The 21,963-nt window shown below is 39.0% G+C and overlaps 1 protein-coding gene across 3 annotated transcripts in view; it reads right to left on the reverse strand.

The window, feature by feature from the left end:
* Positions 1 to 21,963, reverse strand: part of abcc12 (ATP-binding cassette, sub-family C (CFTR/MRP), member 12) — a 117,490-nt gene that overhangs the window by 62,601 nt on the left and 32,926 nt on the right. For 2 of the 3 annotated variants that reach the window (XM_072596243.1, XM_072596246.1), the window contains exons 7-12: positions 19,243 to 19,390; positions 18,609 to 18,757; positions 18,405 to 18,512; positions 17,975 to 18,259; positions 17,797 to 17,868; positions 14,789 to 14,913 (exon numbers count right to left, since the gene is read on the reverse strand). In XM_072596243.1, the coding sequence (XP_072452344.1) occupies positions 14,789 to 14,913; positions 17,797 to 17,868; positions 17,975 to 18,259; positions 18,405 to 18,512; positions 18,609 to 18,757; positions 19,243 to 19,390 (887 nt within the window). The remainder of the gene's footprint in view (positions 1 to 14,788; positions 14,914 to 17,796; positions 17,869 to 17,974; positions 18,260 to 18,404; positions 18,513 to 18,608; positions 18,758 to 19,242; positions 19,391 to 21,963) is intronic. The other variant, XM_072596245.1, reaches the window with a different exon arrangement.

A 21,963-nucleotide genomic window follows, 5' to 3' on the forward strand; every position in this document is an offset into this window, starting at 1 on the left:
GGTAATCCTGAGGGATAGGATGTACATGTATTTGGAAAGGCAAGGACTGATTAGGGATAGTCAATATGGCTTTATGCATGGGAAATCATGTCTCACAAACTTGATTGAGTTTTTTGAAGAATTAACAAAGAGAATTGCTGAGGGCAGAGTGGTAGATGTGATCTGTATGGATTTCAGTGAGGCGTTTGACAAGGTTCCCCATGGGAGACTGATGAGCAAGGTAGGTTTCATGGAATACTGGGAGAGCTCACCATTTGGATTCAGGACTGGCTCGAAGGTAGAAGACTTAGGGTAGTGGTGGAGGGTTGTTTTTCAGCCTGGAGGTCTGTGACCAGTGGAGTGCCACGAGGTTCAGTATTGGGTCCACTACTTTTCATAATTTATAAAAATGATTTGGATGCGAGCGTAATAGGTATAGTTGGTAAGTTTACTGATGACACTAAAACTGGAGGTGTAGTGGACAGCGAAGAAGGTTATCACAGATTACAATGGGATCTTGATCAGATGGGCTGAGAAGTGGCAGATGGAGTTTAATTTTGATAAATATGAGGTGCTGCATTTTGGGAAAGCAAATCTTAGCAGGACTTACACACTTAATGGTAAGGTCCTAGGGAGTGTTGCTGAACAAAGACACCTTGGAGTGCAGGTTCATAGCTCCTTGAAAATTGACTCGCAGGTAGATAGGATAGTGAAGAAGGCGTTTGGTATGCTTTCTTTTATTGGTCAGAGTATTGAGTACAGGAGTTGGGAGGTCATGTTGCGGTACATACAGGAATTGGTTAGGCCACTGTTGGAATATTGTGTGCAATTCTGGTCTCCTTCCTGTCGGAAAGATGTTGTGAAACTTGAAAGGGTTCAGAAAAGATTTACAAGGACGTTGCCAGGGTTAGAGGATTTGAGCTGTAGGAAGAGGTTGAATAGCTGGGGCTGTTTTCCCTGGAGCGTCGGACGCTGAGGTAGACCTTATAGAGGTTTATAAAATCATGAGGGGCATAGATAGGATAAATAGACAAAGTCTTTTCGCTGAAGTGTGAGAGTCCAGAACTAGAGAGCATAGGTTTAGGGTGAGAGGGGGAAGATATAAAAGTGACCTAAGTGGCAACCTTTTTACTCAGAGGGTTGTACGTGTATAGAATGAGCTGCCAGAGGAAGTGGTGGAGGCTGGTACAATTGCAACATTCAAAAGGCATCTGGATGGGTATATGAATAGGAAGGGTTTGGAGGGATATGGGCCAGGTGCTGGCAGGTGGGACTACATTGGGTTGGGATATCCAGTCAGCATGGACGAGTTGGACCGAAGGGTCTGTTTCCATGCTGTACATCTCTATGACTTTATGTGAAAAAATACTTTGCAGTATATTTTTATATCCATATGACAATAAATCTTTCTGTTAATGTAAATCTAAATGAGTCAATCCAGGCAATGTTTTGCACTGGGTTGACCATTGTAGGAGAATCATCATTTGGCAAGACAGAATGTTGATCGGAAACAGCCTCAGTCCTTAGTCACAAAGCATTGGATTTTCCCAAGTTATATAGTATAACTTCCCTGCTGTCTCATGGTGCAGTAACTTTCCCAGTCACACAGTCAGCACTCCCCACCTCACAACATGTAGCACCTTTCCATGTCTCACAGTGCCATATTTTGCTCAATTTCACAGTATAATTTTCTTTTAAATATAAAGCATTTCTGAGGCTATAAGATAATAAGACAGAGATGTAGGATTATGGCATTCAGCCCATCAAGTCTGCTCTGCCATTAAATGAGATCATCACTGATCTAATAATTCTCACATCCACTTTCCTGCCTTTTTCCCATAATTCTTGATCTCCTTGTTGATTAGAGTCTTTCTATCCTAGCCTTGAGTATATTTAATAATCTAGCCTCAATAGCCCTCCATGATAAAGAACTCCACATATTTACAACCCCATGAGAGAAGAAATTCCTCTTTATCACTGTCTTAAATATGCAACCTTTTAATCTGAGATTAAACCCTCTGGTCCGAGATTCTCCCACAAGGGGAAATAACGTTTCCGCATCTACTCTGTTAAATCCTCTAAGAATCTTTTATGTTTCAATAAGGTTGCCTCTCATTCTTCTACATTCCAATGAGTGCAGACCTAATCCACCAAACCTCCCCTCATAAGACAATCCCTCCATAGCTGGTATCAGCCTAATGGATCTTCCCTGGACTGCCTCCAGTGTCAGTATATCTTTTCTTAGAAAAGGGACCCAACACTATTTACTGTATTCCAGTGATGGTCTGATTAATATTGTTTTAGTGAAACCTTCATACTTTTATACTCTATTCCCTTTGAAATAAAGGCCAACTTTCCATTTTCTTTCCTTATTATATATTGAACCCGTATGCTACCTTTTTGTGATTCATGTATGAAGACTCCTAAATTCCTCTGTTGTGAACTTTATGCAGTCTTTCTCTATTTAAATAACATTCAACTCCTCTATTCTTCCTACCAAAGTACATAACCTTCCACCTTCCAACGGCCACATTTTTTGCCCACTCACTTAACCTGTCTATTATCTCTCTTTGGGCTCTTCATATCATCCTCACCATTTGCCTTACCACCTAGTTTTGTGCCTATCTATAATACATTTATTTTCCTCATCCAAGAAATTAATATATATCATAAATAATTCTGGCCCCACACTAATTCCTATGGCACTCCTCAGTTACAAGTTGCCATCCTGAAAATGTCCAACCCCCCCATCCCAACTCTCTGTCTCCAATAGTTCACCAAACTCCTATACATGCTAATTGTATTACCTTCAACACCATGGCGGCTCATCTTATTAAGTAGCCCTATGGCAGTATCATATCAAAAGCATTCTGAAAGTCCAAATACATCACATCCACTCTTTCCCCATTATCTGTTTTTATTTTGTTATCTCCTCAAAGAATTTTAGTAAATTTGTTAGGCTTGATTTTCACTTCATTAAGCTATGCTGACTACATTTGATCATATTATGTATTTCTAAACGTTCTGTCAATGCATCCTTTATAATATTATCTAACATTTTTTCCAATAACATGTTTAGCTAACTGACCTAAAGTTGCTACACATTGAAATGCATTTGATGCGTATATATGTTTAAATTACAAGCTTCATCAAAGATAAGTTTATAACTGTAATTAATTCATGAAACCACAGATATAAAAGCTCTATTTATACAGGAGATGACTCAATACAGAGCCTCATAGAATTCTTTAGCATCCTTATGGGCCTTTTATAGTTTTGGTTATTTCCTTCAATGAGGAAGGTACAATGCTGCAAGCCATTGACAGCTGACGGGAATTGAATATTTCCCCTATTTAATAGTCCTTTAGCTGCATACAACTTTGCACATTTTTTTTGACTCTGTCACCTTCATGAAGCTTTATATATTGCAAGGTGATGATTTTCAATATTCAGATCATGTACAATTCATGTTTGAAAAAATATAATTGAGACAGTCCCAGTAGGTTCTCCATCAATTTAATCAGTGACATTTCACTTCAATTTAGTATTAATTATATTCTCCTTCATCTGATTATTAAATGTTTTGAATGATTTGTGACCCTGTTTATCTTTCTTCATTCCATATCGCCTATAGTGTCTCAGTTCTGTGTAAAATCTTATGCTCCTACATTGGAAAACAGTCCATGAGTTCCTGGATAATTGACTATTTCTGGAAAAAAAAAGAAAGCCTGCATTCTCTCCCTTTGCAGTGTGGAAAGGCATCTGACTTGTGGCAAGAAGATGAGAGTTACAGATTGTCTAGGCCAATATTTACTTATCTATGCTATTTAACTATGTGATCTGCCTATATTGCTCGCAAGACAAAGCTTTTCACTGTGCTTCGGTACACGTGACAATAAATTTAATTCAAATCATTGAGTAAAATGCAAGTGTTGCATGTCAACACTTTAGAGATCAGATTAATCCTTATTCCTACTGCATTCAACCTTGTATCTGATAATTGAATTTTTTATGATTATAAAATGCAAATACATGACTGTGAAACTGAATGGTAGTAAATTTGGATGTGGTGAAATTATATTCTTTGGTTTCAACTAATTTATAATGTAGCTGAATTGAGGAACATTTCTGCAGTAAAGGAATCAAATTCATGAAATCTGTAATAATGGAAATATGGAGTCTTAGGATCTCTAGTACACTGGGCAAATAAAACATATGTCTCACAGATCAGTAGCAATCATCAAACATTTATTCTCAGAACATTGAATAAGGTACAATTATATATTCTATTCCAACTATGACATAAAATGCAGGTTCAAGTGATTCTATACAGTCACTGGATACCCTAGGGCATTGAATCTAGGATGTTCTCTGGCTTAGAGACTTTTTGAATTACTCAAACAACATTGAGAGGAGATTTCAGTTTTAACAGAACTGACAGTTGCTATAAATGAACTTGATTTTGTTTCTTTCTATGCGTAATTAAACTACTAGTCAGTAAAACATATAACCAGAATCCAAGCACACGGACAACATAACTACCATTTGAATAGATATTCTAATCATTTGGACTAACTGTATTGGGAAAGTTGGTTATATTTAATTCTTTCTGCCTACAACTTTTCATCTAGCTACATTTTGGATGCTAAAGTATCTATGCACAATTGGTGCATTTTCTTCAGCCTTGCACTTAAATGTATCTAAATGTGTCTATGTTATAATTTTCCTTATTGTCTGGTATGACTTTGGGAGAAGACCCATGAAAATAGTGTGTGTGAATAGACAATATATTTTGCTAGTTGTGAAGCTTTGCTTTAGTGTTTCTGTAGATTTTCCATTGTCACACAGCAGTGACTGGGAATATCTTCACTGGGATTCAAGTACCGAAAGCTTTTCCTAGTTATCATGGACTGATTCAATAGCATTGCACATAAGAGCAGACCAAGTTGTACACAATGTTTGTAGCACTAAAAAGGCTACATTTTCCCACACAAGAATCAGGAGCATTGGTGAAGACTGAGTCAACTGTGGCTTTCAAAAGGCAATTGGATAATTATGTGAAGGGAAAAGAATTGTAGAGCTTTGGGGAAGATACAGGAGAGTAGGACCAGATGAGTTGCTCTTGGAGAGATCTTCCATGATATGATGGATTGAGTGGCCTCTTTGTGTATCCATTCTATGAAGCAGTTCTAATATTTTAAAATTTCCCAACTATAGAGGGTAGTTTATTGTATTTTCTGTCACCATCCACCCATCTGTAAGTTCCCTGTGACATTTTCAAGCTTGTGGGAAGCATACATGACTAATGATAATGAGCTAACCTCAGAATATAAAATGAAATTACAACATTTAGGAAGGGTTTAGAGGGATATGGGCTGGGTGCTGGCAAGTGGGACTAGATTGGGTTGGGATATCTGGTTGGCATGGATGGGTTGGACCGAAGGGTCTGTTTCCATGCTGTACATCTCTATGACTCGATGAAATTGTGCTCTGTTCCACTTAGTACACAGTTTATTCACAATGATTGAGCCCCATTACCTTCAGCACCAGGATTGTAAAATCTGTGTCAGAAACCCACCCAGTCTATTTCTATGAAGTTAAAAATCACATGACACCAGGTTATGGTGCAACAGGTTTATTTGGAAGTACACGCTGTTGGAGTGCTGCTCCTTCATCAGGTAGCTAATGGAGTTGGACACAGAATTCATAGTAAAAGATCACTGATGCAATGTATTGAACAAACCTAGATTGCTGTTAAGTCTTTCATCTTTTAGAATGGGTTGCAGGTTTCGATTCATTAATATGTAAATCCCAGAACTTCTTTCAAGTCAGATTCCTAGAGATAACTTAAGGTTTTATTAAAAAAAGGTGATATCTCAGCTCAGACAATGCATTGAAGGTGTGAGGTTAGAGTCTGTAGGGATTCCAATCTTGAGTCAGACTGGTTCTATTTCCAAAGTAGGGATTTATAAAATGTCACATGGATTATAAAAATATTGACTGCCTACTGATTGTGTGCTTTTTGAACAAAGTAGAATGTATCTGCAAATACAATTTTGCAAATTCACCCCCACAGACTTAATGTGTGTGTGCGTGCATGTATGTGAGAGAGAGAGAGAGAGAGAGAGAGTGTGTGTGTGTGTGTGTGTGCTTGATAGAGTGTGGACCTGAGTGTGATGGAGTTATGTGTGATGGATTACATACAGACTCTAACCTCACACCTTTAATGCATTGTCTGAGCTGAGATGTCACCTTTCTTTATAAAACCTTATCTTGGGAATGTGACTTGAAAGAAGTTCTGAGATTTATATATTCATGAATCAAAACCTGCAATCCATTCTAAAAGGTGGAAGACTTAACAGCAATCTAGGTTTGCTCAATATATTGCATCAGTGTATGACACTATGATCTTTTGCTATAAATTCTGTGTCTGAGGATCCTATTCCATTAGTTACCTGATGAAGGAGTAGTGCTCCAAAATGTTGTACTTCCAAATAAATCTCTGGGAGTATAACCTGGTGTTGTGTGATTTTTAACTTTCTCCACCCCAGTCAAACACCAGCACCTCCATATTATTTCTACAATAACTGGTGTAGATTATTTTATTTGTTGAGTAAAGCTTTTGTTTTCATTGGTCATCCTATGTAATGTTTTTATTCTGTATCAGCAAAAGTTAGCATTCCCATAGTTACAAAGACTAAAACATAGTCATTAGTAATGTCTCTGAATCGGTCCATGTTGATCGTCATTGCTATCAGATATCAGTCAGAATGCATTGACTGAAAGGGTGGTTAAAGCAAGATTAATCCTAACGCTCAAAAGGTAATTCAACACATTTTCAAAGAGGACAGAAATGTCAATCCAATCATGTTTAAGCCTTCCCACCATTCCCACCAACCTTTTTATTTAACTCTTCATCTCCCCACTTCACCCCCAGGGCAAATGTCTCCCACCCAGAATGATGACAACCACCTCCTGGAGTGCCCCATGCCCTCTTATGCTCCACCATCTCTCACTATTGTATGTTGGGTTGCCCCTCTCCACAATTATTGTCTCCCTGTGTCCCAGCATGTTGCATCTAATCTCCACACTTAACTTCTCTGAACTCCTAACCACAGCAGCAGCAGCAGCGATAACACTCCTCAACACTCAGGGATCGGACCCCAGGACTAACCATGGCTCACTCCATGACTGAATTGGAACAGCAGGCCTGGCGGATGACTAACCAGACCCCTGACTGATATCTGTGCAACTCATCAACTGACTTACTGCTAATCCCTAGGTGCAGGTTGCATTTGACCTGCAGGACTGACCATGATCCACTCTCTGGACTACAGTGATATCGAAACTCTGACCTACTCCCCTTGAGTGTGTCCCCTGGACTGACTACAATCTTCTTGACTTGACTGATGACTACCTTCCCCTTGGACTGCCAGACATTTGCTTCAGGCACATTCACTGTGTAGACTGCTGGCACATTATGCAGGTGTGACATTGATGCTGCATGGTGCATATTCAAACTTTGACTGATCATTGCTGGCAAGCATAACAATCTGCCTGGCTTTTTTGTCTAAGCTAGAAGGCAAAGCATGACATAACTACTGTGAACCTGCAAGTTCTGAATGATGTCGAAATGTGCAAAGAGGCAAAGCAAGGGAAGGAGAAGTCCTGGGAGTATCCAAATAGTTACAAAATCAATCAGTGCTAAGACGGCAAGCCCTGAGAAGCAACCTAGGAATGCTACACAGTCCTTTGAGCAAAATAGCCTGGCAACAGCATTGCAATGTAAGCTCCAATTTGGAGCTCCACATGCTCCAGTATTAAATTGGTGAATCATATTATCAATGAGTTGAGATATATCATGCTGATGTGGTGAGGCTGATATTTTGTCAACGCCAACCTCCATGGATGAAGATTGCAGGAGCATGCCTGTGGAGATGTTGGAGAATGCTGATCAAGACAGATGCACAGAGGAAAGGCCACTAAGCTGCAGTCGCCAGGTAACTGCTCTGACTTTCATGGTATGATTTGGGGCTACCTAGTTTGTCTTCATTGCTTATGAAAATAGCAACCTGCATTTAAATCAGGTGAGAATAGATGATAATGAAATGATAATGTATGCAAATAGGTCTCTTGCTGCTCACTAGTGTGATTCTCACCTAGTTGTTAACATTTTATGTGGGGAATGCAAATTTTTCTTTTTAACACTGAGAATCTCATTAATCTGATCCTGCCATAACTTTCTAACTGAATCACCAATGCATACATCTTCAGGTGCTTAGGATACTCAAACCAACATAACAAACATGTGATAGATAAGGAGAAGGGATATAAAATAATATACTAATGAAGCTGAAGAGATAACAATGTGATATTATAAAGTGTGATGCAAAGAGAAAAAAAAACTTGCTGCATTTCTGAAAAGAGTAACATAGCTTTGTTGTGAGCTCATGCCTTAGTGGGTAATTTACAAGCATGCTCTAGGAAAGTCACTCATCCAAATATAGTTTAGCCAATCATGAGCAAACAAAGCCTACAATTGGCATGACGATTTGCATGAATTATTTGATTTGTTTTGAATCGATTTATTATTGTCACATGTACCAAGACGCAATGACAGGTATTGTTTTACAAGCTAACCAGAAGAATCTTGAATACCTTACATTAGTGTATCAGGATAATAGAACAGAATATAGTTTCATAGCTACAGAGAAGGTGCAGGGAAAGAAATGAATGAGAGTTCCGTTCATAAGTCTGAAACCAGCGGGAAAGAAACTACGCTTGAATTTGTTGTTACGTGTTTTCAAACTTTTGCATCTTTTGCCTGATGGAGGAAGGTGGAAGAGAGTGTAATCAGGGTTGATGGGGTCTTTGATTATTTTGGCTGCTTTCCCAAGGTAGCAGGAGGTGTAGACAGATTCAGTGCAAACAGGGCTGGTTTTCATGATAGACCGGGCTGAGTCCAGAACACTCTGTAATTTCTTGCGGTCTTGGGGGAGGGCAGTTGCCACACCAAGCTGTGATGCATCTGGATAAAATACTTTCTATTGTGCATCTATAAAAATGGGTAAGAGTCAATGTGGGCATGCCAAATTTCCTTAACCCTCTGAGGAAATAGAGGCTTTGGTGTGCTTCTTGACCGTAGTGTTGACATGAATGGACCAGTACCGATTGTTGGTGATATTTACTCAATCACCTCCACCTCAGCATCATTGATACAGACAGGAGAATGCCCTCCACTCTACTTCCTGAAGTTGGTAGCCACCTCCTTCATTTTGTTGACATTGAGGGATAGATTGTTTTATTTACACCATGCCACTAAGCTCGCCATCTCCTCCCTGTCTCATCATTGTTTCAGACCCAATCAATTACAATGGTATCATCAGCAAGTTTGTAATTGGAGTTAGAACTGAATTTGGCCACACAATTGTGAATATATAAGTACTATAGTAAGGGGCTGAGTATTCCTGATGAAGGGCTTTTGCCCGAAACCTCGATTTTACTGCTCCTCAGATGCTGCCTGAACCGCTGTGCTCTTCCAGCACCATTAATCCAGAAGCTGAGTACACAGCCTTGTGGGGCACTGCTGTTGAGGATTATGTGGAAGACATATTGTCACCTCTCCTTACTGATTGTGATCTGCGGGTCAGGAAGTAGAGGATCTAGTTGCAGAGAGGGGAACAGAGTCCTAAGACCTCGGAGTTTGGAGATGAGTTTGGTTGAAATTATGGTGCTGAAGATGGAGCTAAAGTCAATAAATAAGAATCTGATATAGATATCACTGTTATCCAGATATTCCAGGATTGGGTGTAGGGTCAGGAAGATGGCACCTTTCATAAACCTGTTGTGAGATAGGCCAAATGAAGTGGATCAAGGCAATCTGTGAGATTGGTGTTAATGTGTGCCATGACTAACTTCTCGAAGCACTTTACAAGAATGGATATCAGAGCAACTGAGCGGTAATCATTAAGGCACGTTGCCTGATTTTTCTTTGGCACTGGGATAACAGTTGTCTTCTTGAAGCAGATGGAAACCTTACATCAGAGTAGGGAGAGTTTAAAGGTGTCTACGAATACTCCATCTAGCTGGTTCACTCAGAATCTGAGTCTGTGACTAGGGACTCCATCCAAGCCAGTTGCTTTCCGTTTGTTCACTCTTAAGTAGGTTGATCTGACATCTGCAGTGGTGACTGTGGGTATAGGTGCACCCAAGGCTGAGGGGGCAGATGATTTCTCTGTTCTTCTATTCCAAATGAGCATAGAATGCATTGCACTCATCGGGAAGGAATGTATTGTTACCAGCGATTCTACTCAACTTTGTTTCGTAGCCTGTTATATTGTGTAAACCTTGCCATTGTTGCTGCGTGTTCATGCGGTTAGTCTGGGACTCTAGATTAGTCTGGCATTGTCTCCTGGCATCTCTGATGGCTTTGTAAAGTTTGTGCCTAGATTTCCTGTACAGGTCAGGCTCACCCAATTTGAACACCTCAGACATGGACTTTAGTAGGATGTGGCTGTCCCGGTTCTTCCATGTTTTCTGTTTGGGGAACACTCGGATTAACTTCTTTGTCATGTAGTCCTCTACACACTTAGTGAAGAAGTCTGTAATGGTAGTGGTATGCTCACTTAGACTGGCCACTGACTTCTTGAATGTGAACCAGTCCACCAACTCCAAACAGTCACATAGGAGCTCACCCATTACCTCAGACAAGCATTGTACGACTGTAGACCCTCATATTTCAGTTTCTGCTTTTAAGCTGGAAGAAGGAGCAGAGCCTTCTGGTCTGACTTTCAAAATGAGGGTGGGGGAACAGAGCAGTAGGCATCTTTGATAGTTGTATAGCAATGGTCAGGGGAGCTTGGGCCTTGGGTCAGACAGGGGATTATTAATATCTTGGTAGACATGCCTGAAGTTGGCCTGGCTGACGTCACCGGCTATGATGAACAAGGCTTTGGGGTATTCTGTCTCAAGGCTATTTGTCACAGTGTATATTTCACCAAGTGGTCGTCACTTCTACATGGGATGGAATGTAAGTTGCTGTCAAGATAACAAAAGTGAACTCCCGCAGCAGGTAGAAGGGGCAGTACTTTACTGTTAGATATTCTAGGTCCAGAGAGCAGTAATTTGCCAGGGTCATCAGGTCTGAGCACCAAGAGGTATTGATTAGAAGGTAACCCCTCTGCCCTTTGCCTTGCCTGAGGATGCCATGCAGTCTACCCGGTGAATTGAGAAGCCCTCAGGTTGTAAGACACAGTCAAGTGAAGCATGAATCACAGTCAGGTGAAATGAGCCATGTGTCTGTAAAATAGGGCACACAGCAATCTCACAAATCCCGTTGGTAGGTGAGTCTAGCTTTAAGTTCGACAAGCTTGTTTTCAGTAGCTTGGATATTTGCCAGGAGCATGCTGGGGATTTGAAACAGCGTTGTTTCGGTCTCAGCTGCAGGCCAGTGTATCTCCCACATTTCCTGGGTGATTTTCCAAAGGGGAATCACCCCAAAATAAGGAGCCTCTGTATGTGCAGAATTTTATTCAGTTGATTTTCCACAGCATCTGCTTGGTGCAATATCCTGAAATCAGATTGATCTTTCACAGAAATTGTACAGAAGGAAATATCAGGCCTTACACCCAGATCTTTCACTGTGTGTTTCCAACAGACAAGGTTTTCCTGCTTGTGGTATGTAGAGAGTTCACCACAGATATATGACACTCATCTCACTTGATGGGTAAACATTAGTTATGGGCTGATGTTGAGTACAATCTTCCTTTATATTCAATACTGATAGCAACAATAAAATTCATGTTGGATGTGTATTTTGTTTTTATATATTTATAGCCAGTTGGGAACAAATGCAATTTTATAATAATATAGCTTTGCTGGTGGCTACAATTCTGAGAAGTGAGTCCTGATTGACATGATGACCATAAGAATTAGGAACAGAGCAGGTGATTTAGCGCCTCAAATCCGCTCCAACAAGTACAGTCAGTTCTTCTACAATATGATGGTTACATTCTTGTGCAGCCCCATGTTATAGAAAAATCATGCTTTAGAAACAGCGCTTACAGGTATTGCTGGTATAACGTGTGTTTCATAACACAAATTGGCCGTAACACAATTGACAAATAGTGAATGCTGTTTGGATAGCACAAACTTTCTACTGCACAGGTCTGGTGATTCTCTGTAGCGCAAGGTTGCACAGGAACACATCCATCACATTATACTAGAAATGCTTGTAAAGTGTTGGCGCTGTAATCATGTTACAGCCAACACATGTTTTAAATGTTCGCGCTGTGGAAACTGCATCCCCAATTTGTCAATCGTGTTACAGCGAATTCACATTGATGAAACACGTTATAACAGAGTGACCTGTAATTGGATTATGATTGATCCGACATTTCTCATGTCCCTTTTCCCATAACCCTTGATTCTCCTAATGATCAAGAAACTATCTATCTCAGTCTTAAATATACACTTGCTTAAGTGTCTTCTTCCAAGTTATTTATATATACACTATATGCCAGTTTTAATCCCAGCACTGGTTCCTGTAGAACATCCCTGGTCACGGGTTATGAACCCAAAAAAACCCCTTATCCCTACACACTGTTTCCTGCCCATTAGCCAATTCTCTATTCATGCTATTATTATACTTCCTACGTATCTTATGATTTAGTCTTGTGAGGTACCTTGTTGAATGCCTTCTGGAAGTCAAAATGCAACACATTTACTAATTCTGCAGTTACTTCCATAATAAATTATAGCAATAGTTTTCCAGCAATAGAGTTTAGGCTAATCGGCCTACAGTCATCCACTTTTTGCCTCCCTCCCTTTTTGAATAGAAGTGTCAGATTAGCAGTTTTACAATCTCCCATTACTTTGCCAGAATGTAATGATTTTTAGAAAAGACAATCAATGCATCCATTATCTAATTGCTTGTTTGATTTTGGAACCAATGTCAAATTAAAGAAATTTCTTTAATAACTCTTAAACTGAAGCAGCAAATTAGGGAAACTTGGAGATTTTGAGGCTTATAACCATGAAATATTGAAATATTAATTCAGGTAATAGCTAAAATAGGTCAACAACAAGTCATGGACTCTCCTAACTCCTGAATAATGTGGGCAATGCCAAAAATTTGGGACAATTTTGTGAGATGGCCAGCAAGGAGCAATAATCCCATTTTCCAACCAAGTGTTGAATAGCAGGAGATGATTCTTGCTAGAGAGTAGTGACAGGCCTATTTCGACAGTCATGGCAATGGTCTGAATTTTCCATCAGGACTAATTCCCCACCCTAGCCCCCTTTGTGAAAAATCAATCTGGAGATTGCTAACTCAGAACCTGGTTGCCTCACAGTGATGGTCTGCTGGGAAAAGCCCTATTGAATCAAAGTGGGATTCCTACCAAGAGAGCTATTGGCCACTCTAATGGCCAGCCACACTGCCATTCCAGAATGTGTCTGCATTCAGTAGTGGCCTTATTCAGCTTACAGAGAAGTGTCATGGAGCCTTGACGTCAGGAAAGATTGGGATTTTGGACTAGGATCCTTGAAAGACCCAGGAACAGAGGAAAGGAAGAGGTAAAAGACCAGGTTTTACAGACTGGGACAGATAGTGGATGGTGAAAACAATTTGGGAGGCTGTTGTCATTGCCTCCGATGGCCACAGGGTGCACCCCCCAAGGAGGTGCACCCACTTTGTGCTCAACAGAAGACCATGCAGTGAACACTACAGTCCCCTGCTCCATGTAAATCAACAATGGAAGTTGAATGAGGACTTTAAATAGCCATAACTTATGGGTTTCAAAAGGCAGAAGCCTGACAGTTTTGCCATCCAATGTATTGTGCAAGTCAGGTTTAAGATTGGCAAGAAGATGTTGGGGAAAACACCCGTTTATTTTATAAGACCATGCCCCCATCTTCAAATCTGTCAGTTCCATGTGTACGTTTCTACATTTTATCTGCATCTCTGTTTTGACGGCACTTTCTTTTAATGTTTTATCTGTGTATTCTTAAAAAACGAAATCTTTTGCCCATGATGTGACTGAAATGTTCTGTTGTTCTATTCCACTCACAATTCCTTCTGATTGGTTGTTGAATTTCAACCAATACCTGCTCCTTTTTCTGACCATTAGTAGTTTTAGTGAAATTGAGTTTTCAGATTTGAAAAGAGTCTGGGATCAAAAAAATTAATTGCAGTCCCTCAAGATATGCTGACTGGCTTGCTGAATGAATCTAGTATTTTCTGCTTGAGTTACAAAATCAAAATTGCATTTAATAAAAATTTATACAGAACATTCTATGTGCCAATAAAAAAATCTGCAATAGTATTAAATGCGCGTGTATGTCTATTCCTTGAAATCGTTTTAATACCTTCATACTGATCTTTCCAACTTCCTTGCTAATATATTTATAACTCAGATGTAATTCAGAATTCCAGACTGAATTACAATGCACAGAACTAGAGAGTCTTTCTACTTATATGATTATAATAAAAGTTTAGTTATAGTTTTGCTTTGAATGCAGAAATATATTGTGCATCTCAAAGTACTAAAATTAAAAGTTTAATCAATTACCATGAGAATTTCACTTTCACTTTCAAATCAATTAACCTACTCAGAAATAACTCATTGGCTTATCTTGAATGTACTAAACTGAAATAGCTCAACAGAGAAGCAGCATGCTAACAAGGAAGTTTGTTTGAAATATTGCTGGTGATTTTCTGGACAGGAAACTTTGCGACTACATTTTGCTTTCTCAATATCTCACAATAACAAAACACTCCAACAGATTATATTAATTAAGAAAAAAATACCTTTCTTCATCATATGTCTTTCCAAATAATATATTTTCTCTGACATTCCCATGAAATATCCATGCTTGCTGCGACACGAAAGCAAGTGATCCATTGATAGCTACCACCCCATTGTGTAAAACCATCTGCATTAGGAGAAAAATTTCAAATTATAATTGATCATTCAGATCTCTGGTGAGACTTTTTAACCTTCCAAACTCGTTGATCAAATAAAATTTATCATTTTCCTCAAAATTATTGGGTCAGAGTTTTTGGAGTAAGGCACCTTGTGGTGAAATGTCACTGTTGGATGGTACCCCCTTGCCCTTAAACTCCAACAAGAATGGTCTGCAGATTGCAGGGAATGTGAATTGCTAATTGCAGCACAGTCTCTGAAACATTGGTGAAAGACTAATTAACAATTTGCTGAATCATTCCTGATCAACGGTTTATGCCCGAAATGTTGACTCTGCTGCTCCTCGGACGCTGCCTGACCTGCTGTGTTTTTCCAGCACAACACTTTTCAACTCTGATCTCCAGCATCCACAGTCCTCACTTTCTCCCAATTTGCTGAATCAGTTAAGTGTCACGAAAGTGAACAAAAGAGAAAAGGAAATAAGGTGAAATAAGGTTAATTAGATACAGAAAGAGAAATAAAGTAAGAGAAGAAAGAATTGATTAAACAAGAAAATGTAGGCGCAAATGATTAGTAAGAAAAGCAATTTAAAAAATTGAAAATGCCAGAACAAAGCATTAAGAGAAAATAGTGAACTCAAAGAATATGATTTTAAACAGAAGGTAGCAATTCTAGCTATACTGCTGAACATGATCTGAAACTTCCCCTGCTGCCTTCATCTAGCCAGGAATGATCCTTTAGGAGACAGCAAATCCTTGTGGCTGAGTTCTTGGTCAGTGCATATCTTTCCTAAAGGCTGCTTTCCTTTATCCTGGGGGATTGATTGTCCTCCATTTTTACTTCCTGATGAAGCTCAATTACAGCCAAGATTGACACTTGAGGAGACTTCTTCTGACCCATATGAGATAGGATTACGGCAGGAGGGGAGTACAATTGGGGAGGAGGGAACTGTGTTGGATTGGATCCCCAAACATGTCCTGCCATTGGGGGAATTTTAGCAACAGCAGGACTTTCTTCTGGCAGGTTTCCTACCACAAGTAGTTAAAAAGCAGATTTAAATATTTAAATGCCCTCCAAAGAATCATTTTATCAGGCTGTCAATAGTGTGCCAATGGCAGACTAATCTTCCCACTGGACGGACAGACTGAAATAACTCTGTAGATGCAAGCATTCCAATACCAATCTACCTTTATTTATAACTGCATAGCCTTTGACATTAACACTGTCTTTCACTAGGTCATGCATTCAGGGGGACAAATATCCCGACATTCAGCCTTTTATGTCAGTCGGGTCTCCCTGATTGGACCAGATTGCATTACAAATCCTGTAGTGTCACGTGCATCCAACATAAAACAGAGTGAGAAGTGTGTACTCCTGCTCATTCATAATTCACCGCCATTCACTGAATTAAAAATATATCTTAAAGTGAGGCTAATGTTTCCTTCTCCACTGCTACAGCACACCAGAGACCCGCTCTGGGCTTCCTAGCCACACACCATGCCACAGAGAGTGTCCCACTCCAGGTTTCCCAGCTCACGCCATTACTGCTGTCAGAGGCCTACTCCATACAGAAGAGAAAGTCTCGCTCCAGGCTTCAAAGGCCAATCAAATGTGTCTGCAGCCAGGCGGCCTCTGAAAACACCACCACTGCTCCGTATCCCATCAAAGCTGAAGAGCTACCTTTTTCAGGTAACTTTGAGGGAATGAAAAAGGGTAGAAGAAAAAAGAAAAGTGCAGACAAGGAGGACACTCCTAGGCACAAGAGCCTAAATGCTGCCTACTCTGCTGATGTCATCTTGATCCAATCAGGGGACTCGTATTCTATTATGCCCATCTGGCTGACCTCATTACAGGGTAAAAACAATGACTGCAGATGCTGAAAACCAAATACTGGATTAGTGGTGCTGGAAGAGCACAGCAGTTCAGGCAGCATCCAAATTACAGTCATTTCAGAGGGCACCAGCTGCATGTAGACAGTCTTCCTATGGCATCCTGGAAGAGATTTTTTTCAAGTGGTGGGCTTTGACCAGAGAAATTATTTCAGAGATGTTGCCTCTCCATCAATGTAATTTTTATTTTTACTTAAATTTTCTTTGGCCTACCTGGACAGCAAATCACAGCAGCAGGTTGTTCTTGAATGTCCACCCATGAAATCAAAAGGCAAGTCACATTGGCCAGCCATGCACGCGGTCGACACAGATTTCCAATCATTGTCAGGGCTCCAACCTTTATGGGAAAATTCTTCCCTACATTCTATAGGTTTTTAAAAGTTCTAACATGGGCTAAAGTGTACCTGTTTCACTATAGCTTCACTAATTTTGATAATCGACTAGTTTGTATCTTTAATCACAGACAGACTAAAACATATAGATCTGATCACATTTATTAAACAATCTGATTGTGTGAATGAATTTCAAAAAAGATGTACAGCATAATGTTTCTTTATAATTTAGAACAAAGCCCCTACAGTGTGGAAATAGGCTATTCAGCCCAACATGTCCATACTGACCCTCCAAAGAGTATCCCACCCAGACCATTACCCTACCCTATTACTCAACATTTACCCCTGAGAAGTACACCTAACCTACACATCTCTGAATGTTATGGGCAATTTAGCATGACCAATTCACCTAACCTGCACATTTTTGAGTTGTGGAAGGAAACCGGAGCACCCGGAGGAAACCCATGCAGACACGGTGAGAATGTGCAAACTCCACACAGACAGTCGCCCAAGGCTGGAATCAAACCTGGGTCGCTGGCACTGTGAGGTAACAGTGATAACCATTGAGCCACCATGCTGCCCAATTTCTTCCTATATACTTAAGAAAACTGGTTTGATCTAAATATGGTATTAGCAGTTTTCACTTGGTTACTAAATCCAAAATGTGATTACCTGTCCCAGTAGAGCAGATATTAAAGAACTTTTTCCACTTCCTACATTTCCACAAACTCCTAAGAGTGACCCCTGAGAGAAAAAAAATCCATATTAAGATTTAATTTATTAGACCTCAGACATGTCCTCAAATGCAAGATGCACCAGTTTAACAGGTGTAATATCTGTGACCATGTACCTTTTCCAAACTGAAGCTAATACTGTGGAGAGTCGTTAATACAATGCTGTCTTTTTCTGCTGATGTTTTAGATGTAAGTTCTGGCAGTTGACCAGAACTATTGGGGTCATTTGCTCCATTTGCTTTAGAAACATTTTTTCCTTTTGGCACCTTGTCAGCAGTATTTAATGTTCCATTACCATTTGTATTGTCCCATGAAAGTGAAGCATTTTCCATCAGCACGGCATATTGAGAGTCTTTCATACTTTTCACGTATACAACAGGATCTTTCATGACGAGAATTTTCTAATAATAAAGTAAATTTTTGAAAGGAACATAAATGTATAATTCTGAATTAGGACTTTAATAATTGTTTAATTATGCATCTATAAACAACATGCTTATATTTAAAACAATAAATGTAAAATTATTATCAAAGTTACTAATTTACCTTTAATCTCCGTAAAGAAATTTTAGCCTCAGCAAATGCTTTAACTGAATATGGCAGACTGGCCAATGAAAATTTCATTGAATTGAAAACTGCAATCACAGTAAATGCCTTGAGTGATGAGAAAAAATATATAAAGGAACAAATTTACAGATAGTCAGGATAACACTAAGTGTGTTATTAAATGTTCTTTACTTCTAATCTTACCGTGGATGCTGTCAACTCATATCCCAGGAGTGTGTGTACAACAAATGTGAGGACTGTGGCCAATGTTGGTACAATAGGAGTAACTGAAGTATTCACACTTTGAACATATCCTGCTTTTTCTAATATCTTTCGTTCAGTTTTACGAACATCTGTTTCAGAAAATTAACAGCACAAATTGTCTGCATCAGCCAACATTTAATGTCCCTTAAGATCCATAAAACTTATGTAATTTAAAATATGCATTATTCCTTGTTTCTGGGTACTGATATTTCATGTTTTGAATTATAAAGATAACATAAAGCTACTGTTATGTTTACATTCTATATATATATATATATATATATATGTACAGAGGAATCTCGATTATCCGAACGACATGAGCGGGAGTATTGTGTTTGGATAATCAAATCAAATGTTTGGATAACACAGTTTAGCCAAGCATCAGGAGCTTGCTATCTTTTTCAGATAATTCAAAATTTAGACAATTGATGTTCAGATAATCGAGGTTCCTCTGTACACACACACACACATATGTATATATACACACACAAAGACAATTCAGGTTTAAAAAAAAGCATGGCTTTAATGAATGAACAACTTTTACTCCAGTTCACTGAAAAATGTGTTTTCTTACCATGAATAGTACGTGCAAATGATTTCTCCCATGCATACATTTTTATCAGTTTTATATATGTCAAAACTTCATTCATTAATCGCACCCGAGTATCTGTCTGAACAATGGCTTTGCGTCGAAATCCTGTAGTAAGTTGTGCCATTAACAGCTGGAACCAATAAATATCACAAATAATCTCGTGATGTATTCTAAACTTCCTGTATGCCAATTTCACAAAAAAGCTTCTGAACGTCAAGGCATTTGATTGAGAAAAGAACACAAGAAAATAGCAGCTGAGAAATAAAGAACACCTTTCAGAATATCCTTCCAAAAATAAATGTATACTGTTGATAGGGAAATGTAGAAGAGGCAAAGATGGTGCTAAAGTAAATTAATAATGGAAAAAGATATTAAATAGGTAAGAAAGACATGCTTTGTGCGATCTTTCAAGAAATCAATGAAGGGAAATACAAATATAGGAACATAAAAAAAAGATAGTCAAAGTTTAATAGTAAGCTCAGCAATTTTAGTTGTCAAAAGTGTTCATGACAGTAAGAAATTCTTCCAAATTTATAATGATAATTATTTCAAGATAAATAGAAATTGAAAAATAATTGTTCCATTAGAATAGAAATTATCATTAGAGAAGTTAGCAGTAACATGTCATCCATCATTAATGGCTCTCTACTTATATTTATCATAACTTAAAAACAATGTGCCTTCATGAATGGATCCTACATACCTGACAATGTTAACTGAGACAGCAACAAGCAAACATTGCATTTATTTAACACCTTGTACATATGCAAAATGATAACAAAGCTCATTTTGTGTGGACCTGGCATCAGTACATGATCTGTCCTGAATTCCCTCTCCAGCAAAATTTATGGAAAAGAACATTGGGTGGCACATAAAACAGTTTGATAATTGATCATTACAAATTTTGTTGCCATGTAAAATTTCAGTCCTAGTATCCCTATAGTGTGGAAGCTGGCCCTTTGGCCCAACAAGTCCACACTGACCCTTCAAAGAGTAACCCACCCAGACCATTCCCTGAAACTACTACTTTACATTTACCCCTAGCTAATGCACCTAATCTACACATCGCTGAACACTTTGGGCAATTTAGCATGGCCGATTCACCTGACCCACACATCTTTGGACTGTGGGAGGAAACTAGAGCAACCGGAGGAAACCCACATAAGCACAGGGAGAATGTGCAAACTCCACGCAGGCACTTGCATGAGGACGGAATCAAACACAGGCCCCTGGTGCTGTGAGGCAGCAGTGCTAATCATTGCTTCACTGTGCTGCCCCTGAAAGGCCTGCTATATATAATATTTAATGATGCTGTTAACAATCTCAAAAATCACAGAATTAGGAATGTAAGAAAAATCTCATAAATTGGAAATAAACTAATAAAACAATAAGACCACAAGATGAATGAACAGAAGCAGCCTATTCAGCATAAAGTTCACTGTGCCATTTAATTAAGTCCTTGCTGATGTAATGGATATGTTTATATAATTGATAAATTTTGAAGAAAATTGACAAAGCTAACTGAGGTAAACTTGGATTTAGTCCTGCACTAGCAATCCACAAAATAATTACTCATCAAGGTTGCAGACCACTTGTTTCAAAACTAGCAAGCAGCAATTAATTTGAGTTCAGAACATGATGATCTTGCTCAACCGTTAATGTCAACGTTTTGAGAAAATGAAATTCTAAATGAACATTAGAAAGCTTTACATTACATCCTCGATGCACTCCTCTACTGTGTTGTGACTTGCTGATTGTGCCTATTAGATGCATAAATCCCTTGGAAGCTGACAAAGAAGTGTCAAACATGTCAAGAACTGTCAAGACAGGTCAAGCTTAAAAGGAAATGTTGAAAAATGTCAAAACTATCTATAAATATTAAAAAAGTATCAAACATATCTAATAGCAAACCTGTTAACAGTCAAAATTTATTTTAATTGAATGAAGCTTCTTTTCTCAAATACAATCTAATCTGCATGATGGAACTTTACATATAAACAAATTAAGAACAAGAATAGGGTCATGCAGTTCCTGGAGCTTACTTTGCCATTCAGAGCTGATCTGATTATTCCACATTCCTGCCCACTCTATTATCTGTTCGTCCTCTTGCTTGTCAAGAACATAATCTAAGACTCTGCTTCTATTCCTTTTGAGAAAAAGAGTTCCAAAAACCTACAACTATCTTTCAAAAAATAATTCTCCTTTCTTGAAGCCCTTTATTTGAAACAGTGATTTCTAGTTCTGGATTTTCCTTGACACGTGCATTCTGTCTAGACTCCTCAGCACCTTATGTGTTTGCGAGTTTGAAAAGATTTGTGGTTCAGATTGAGGTTCTGGATTTGGGTTTGCTTGCTAAACTGGAAGGTTCGTTTTCAGATGTTTCATCACCATACTAGATAACATCATCAGGTAGCCTCCAGATGAAGCACTAGTGGCATGGCCCACTTTGTGTATATGTGTTTAAGTTTCCTTGGGTTGGTGATGTAATTTCATGTAGTGATGTCATTTCCTGTTCATTTTCTCCGGGGATGGTAAATGGGCTCCAAGTCAATGTGTTTGTTGATAGAGTTCAGGTTGGAATGCCATTCTTCTAGGAATTCTTGTGCGTGTCTCTGTTTGGCTTGTCCTAGGATGGATGTGTTGTCCCAGGTGAAGTGGTGTCCTTCCTCATCTGTTTGTAAGGAAACTAGTGAGAGTGGGTCA

Source organism: Chiloscyllium punctatum, chromosome 26 (genome assembly GCF_047496795.1).
Source record: "Chiloscyllium punctatum isolate Juve2018m chromosome 26, sChiPun1.3, whole genome shotgun sequence".
In the NCBI taxonomy this organism is placed as follows: domain Eukaryota; kingdom Metazoa; phylum Chordata; class Chondrichthyes; order Orectolobiformes; family Hemiscylliidae; genus Chiloscyllium; species Chiloscyllium punctatum.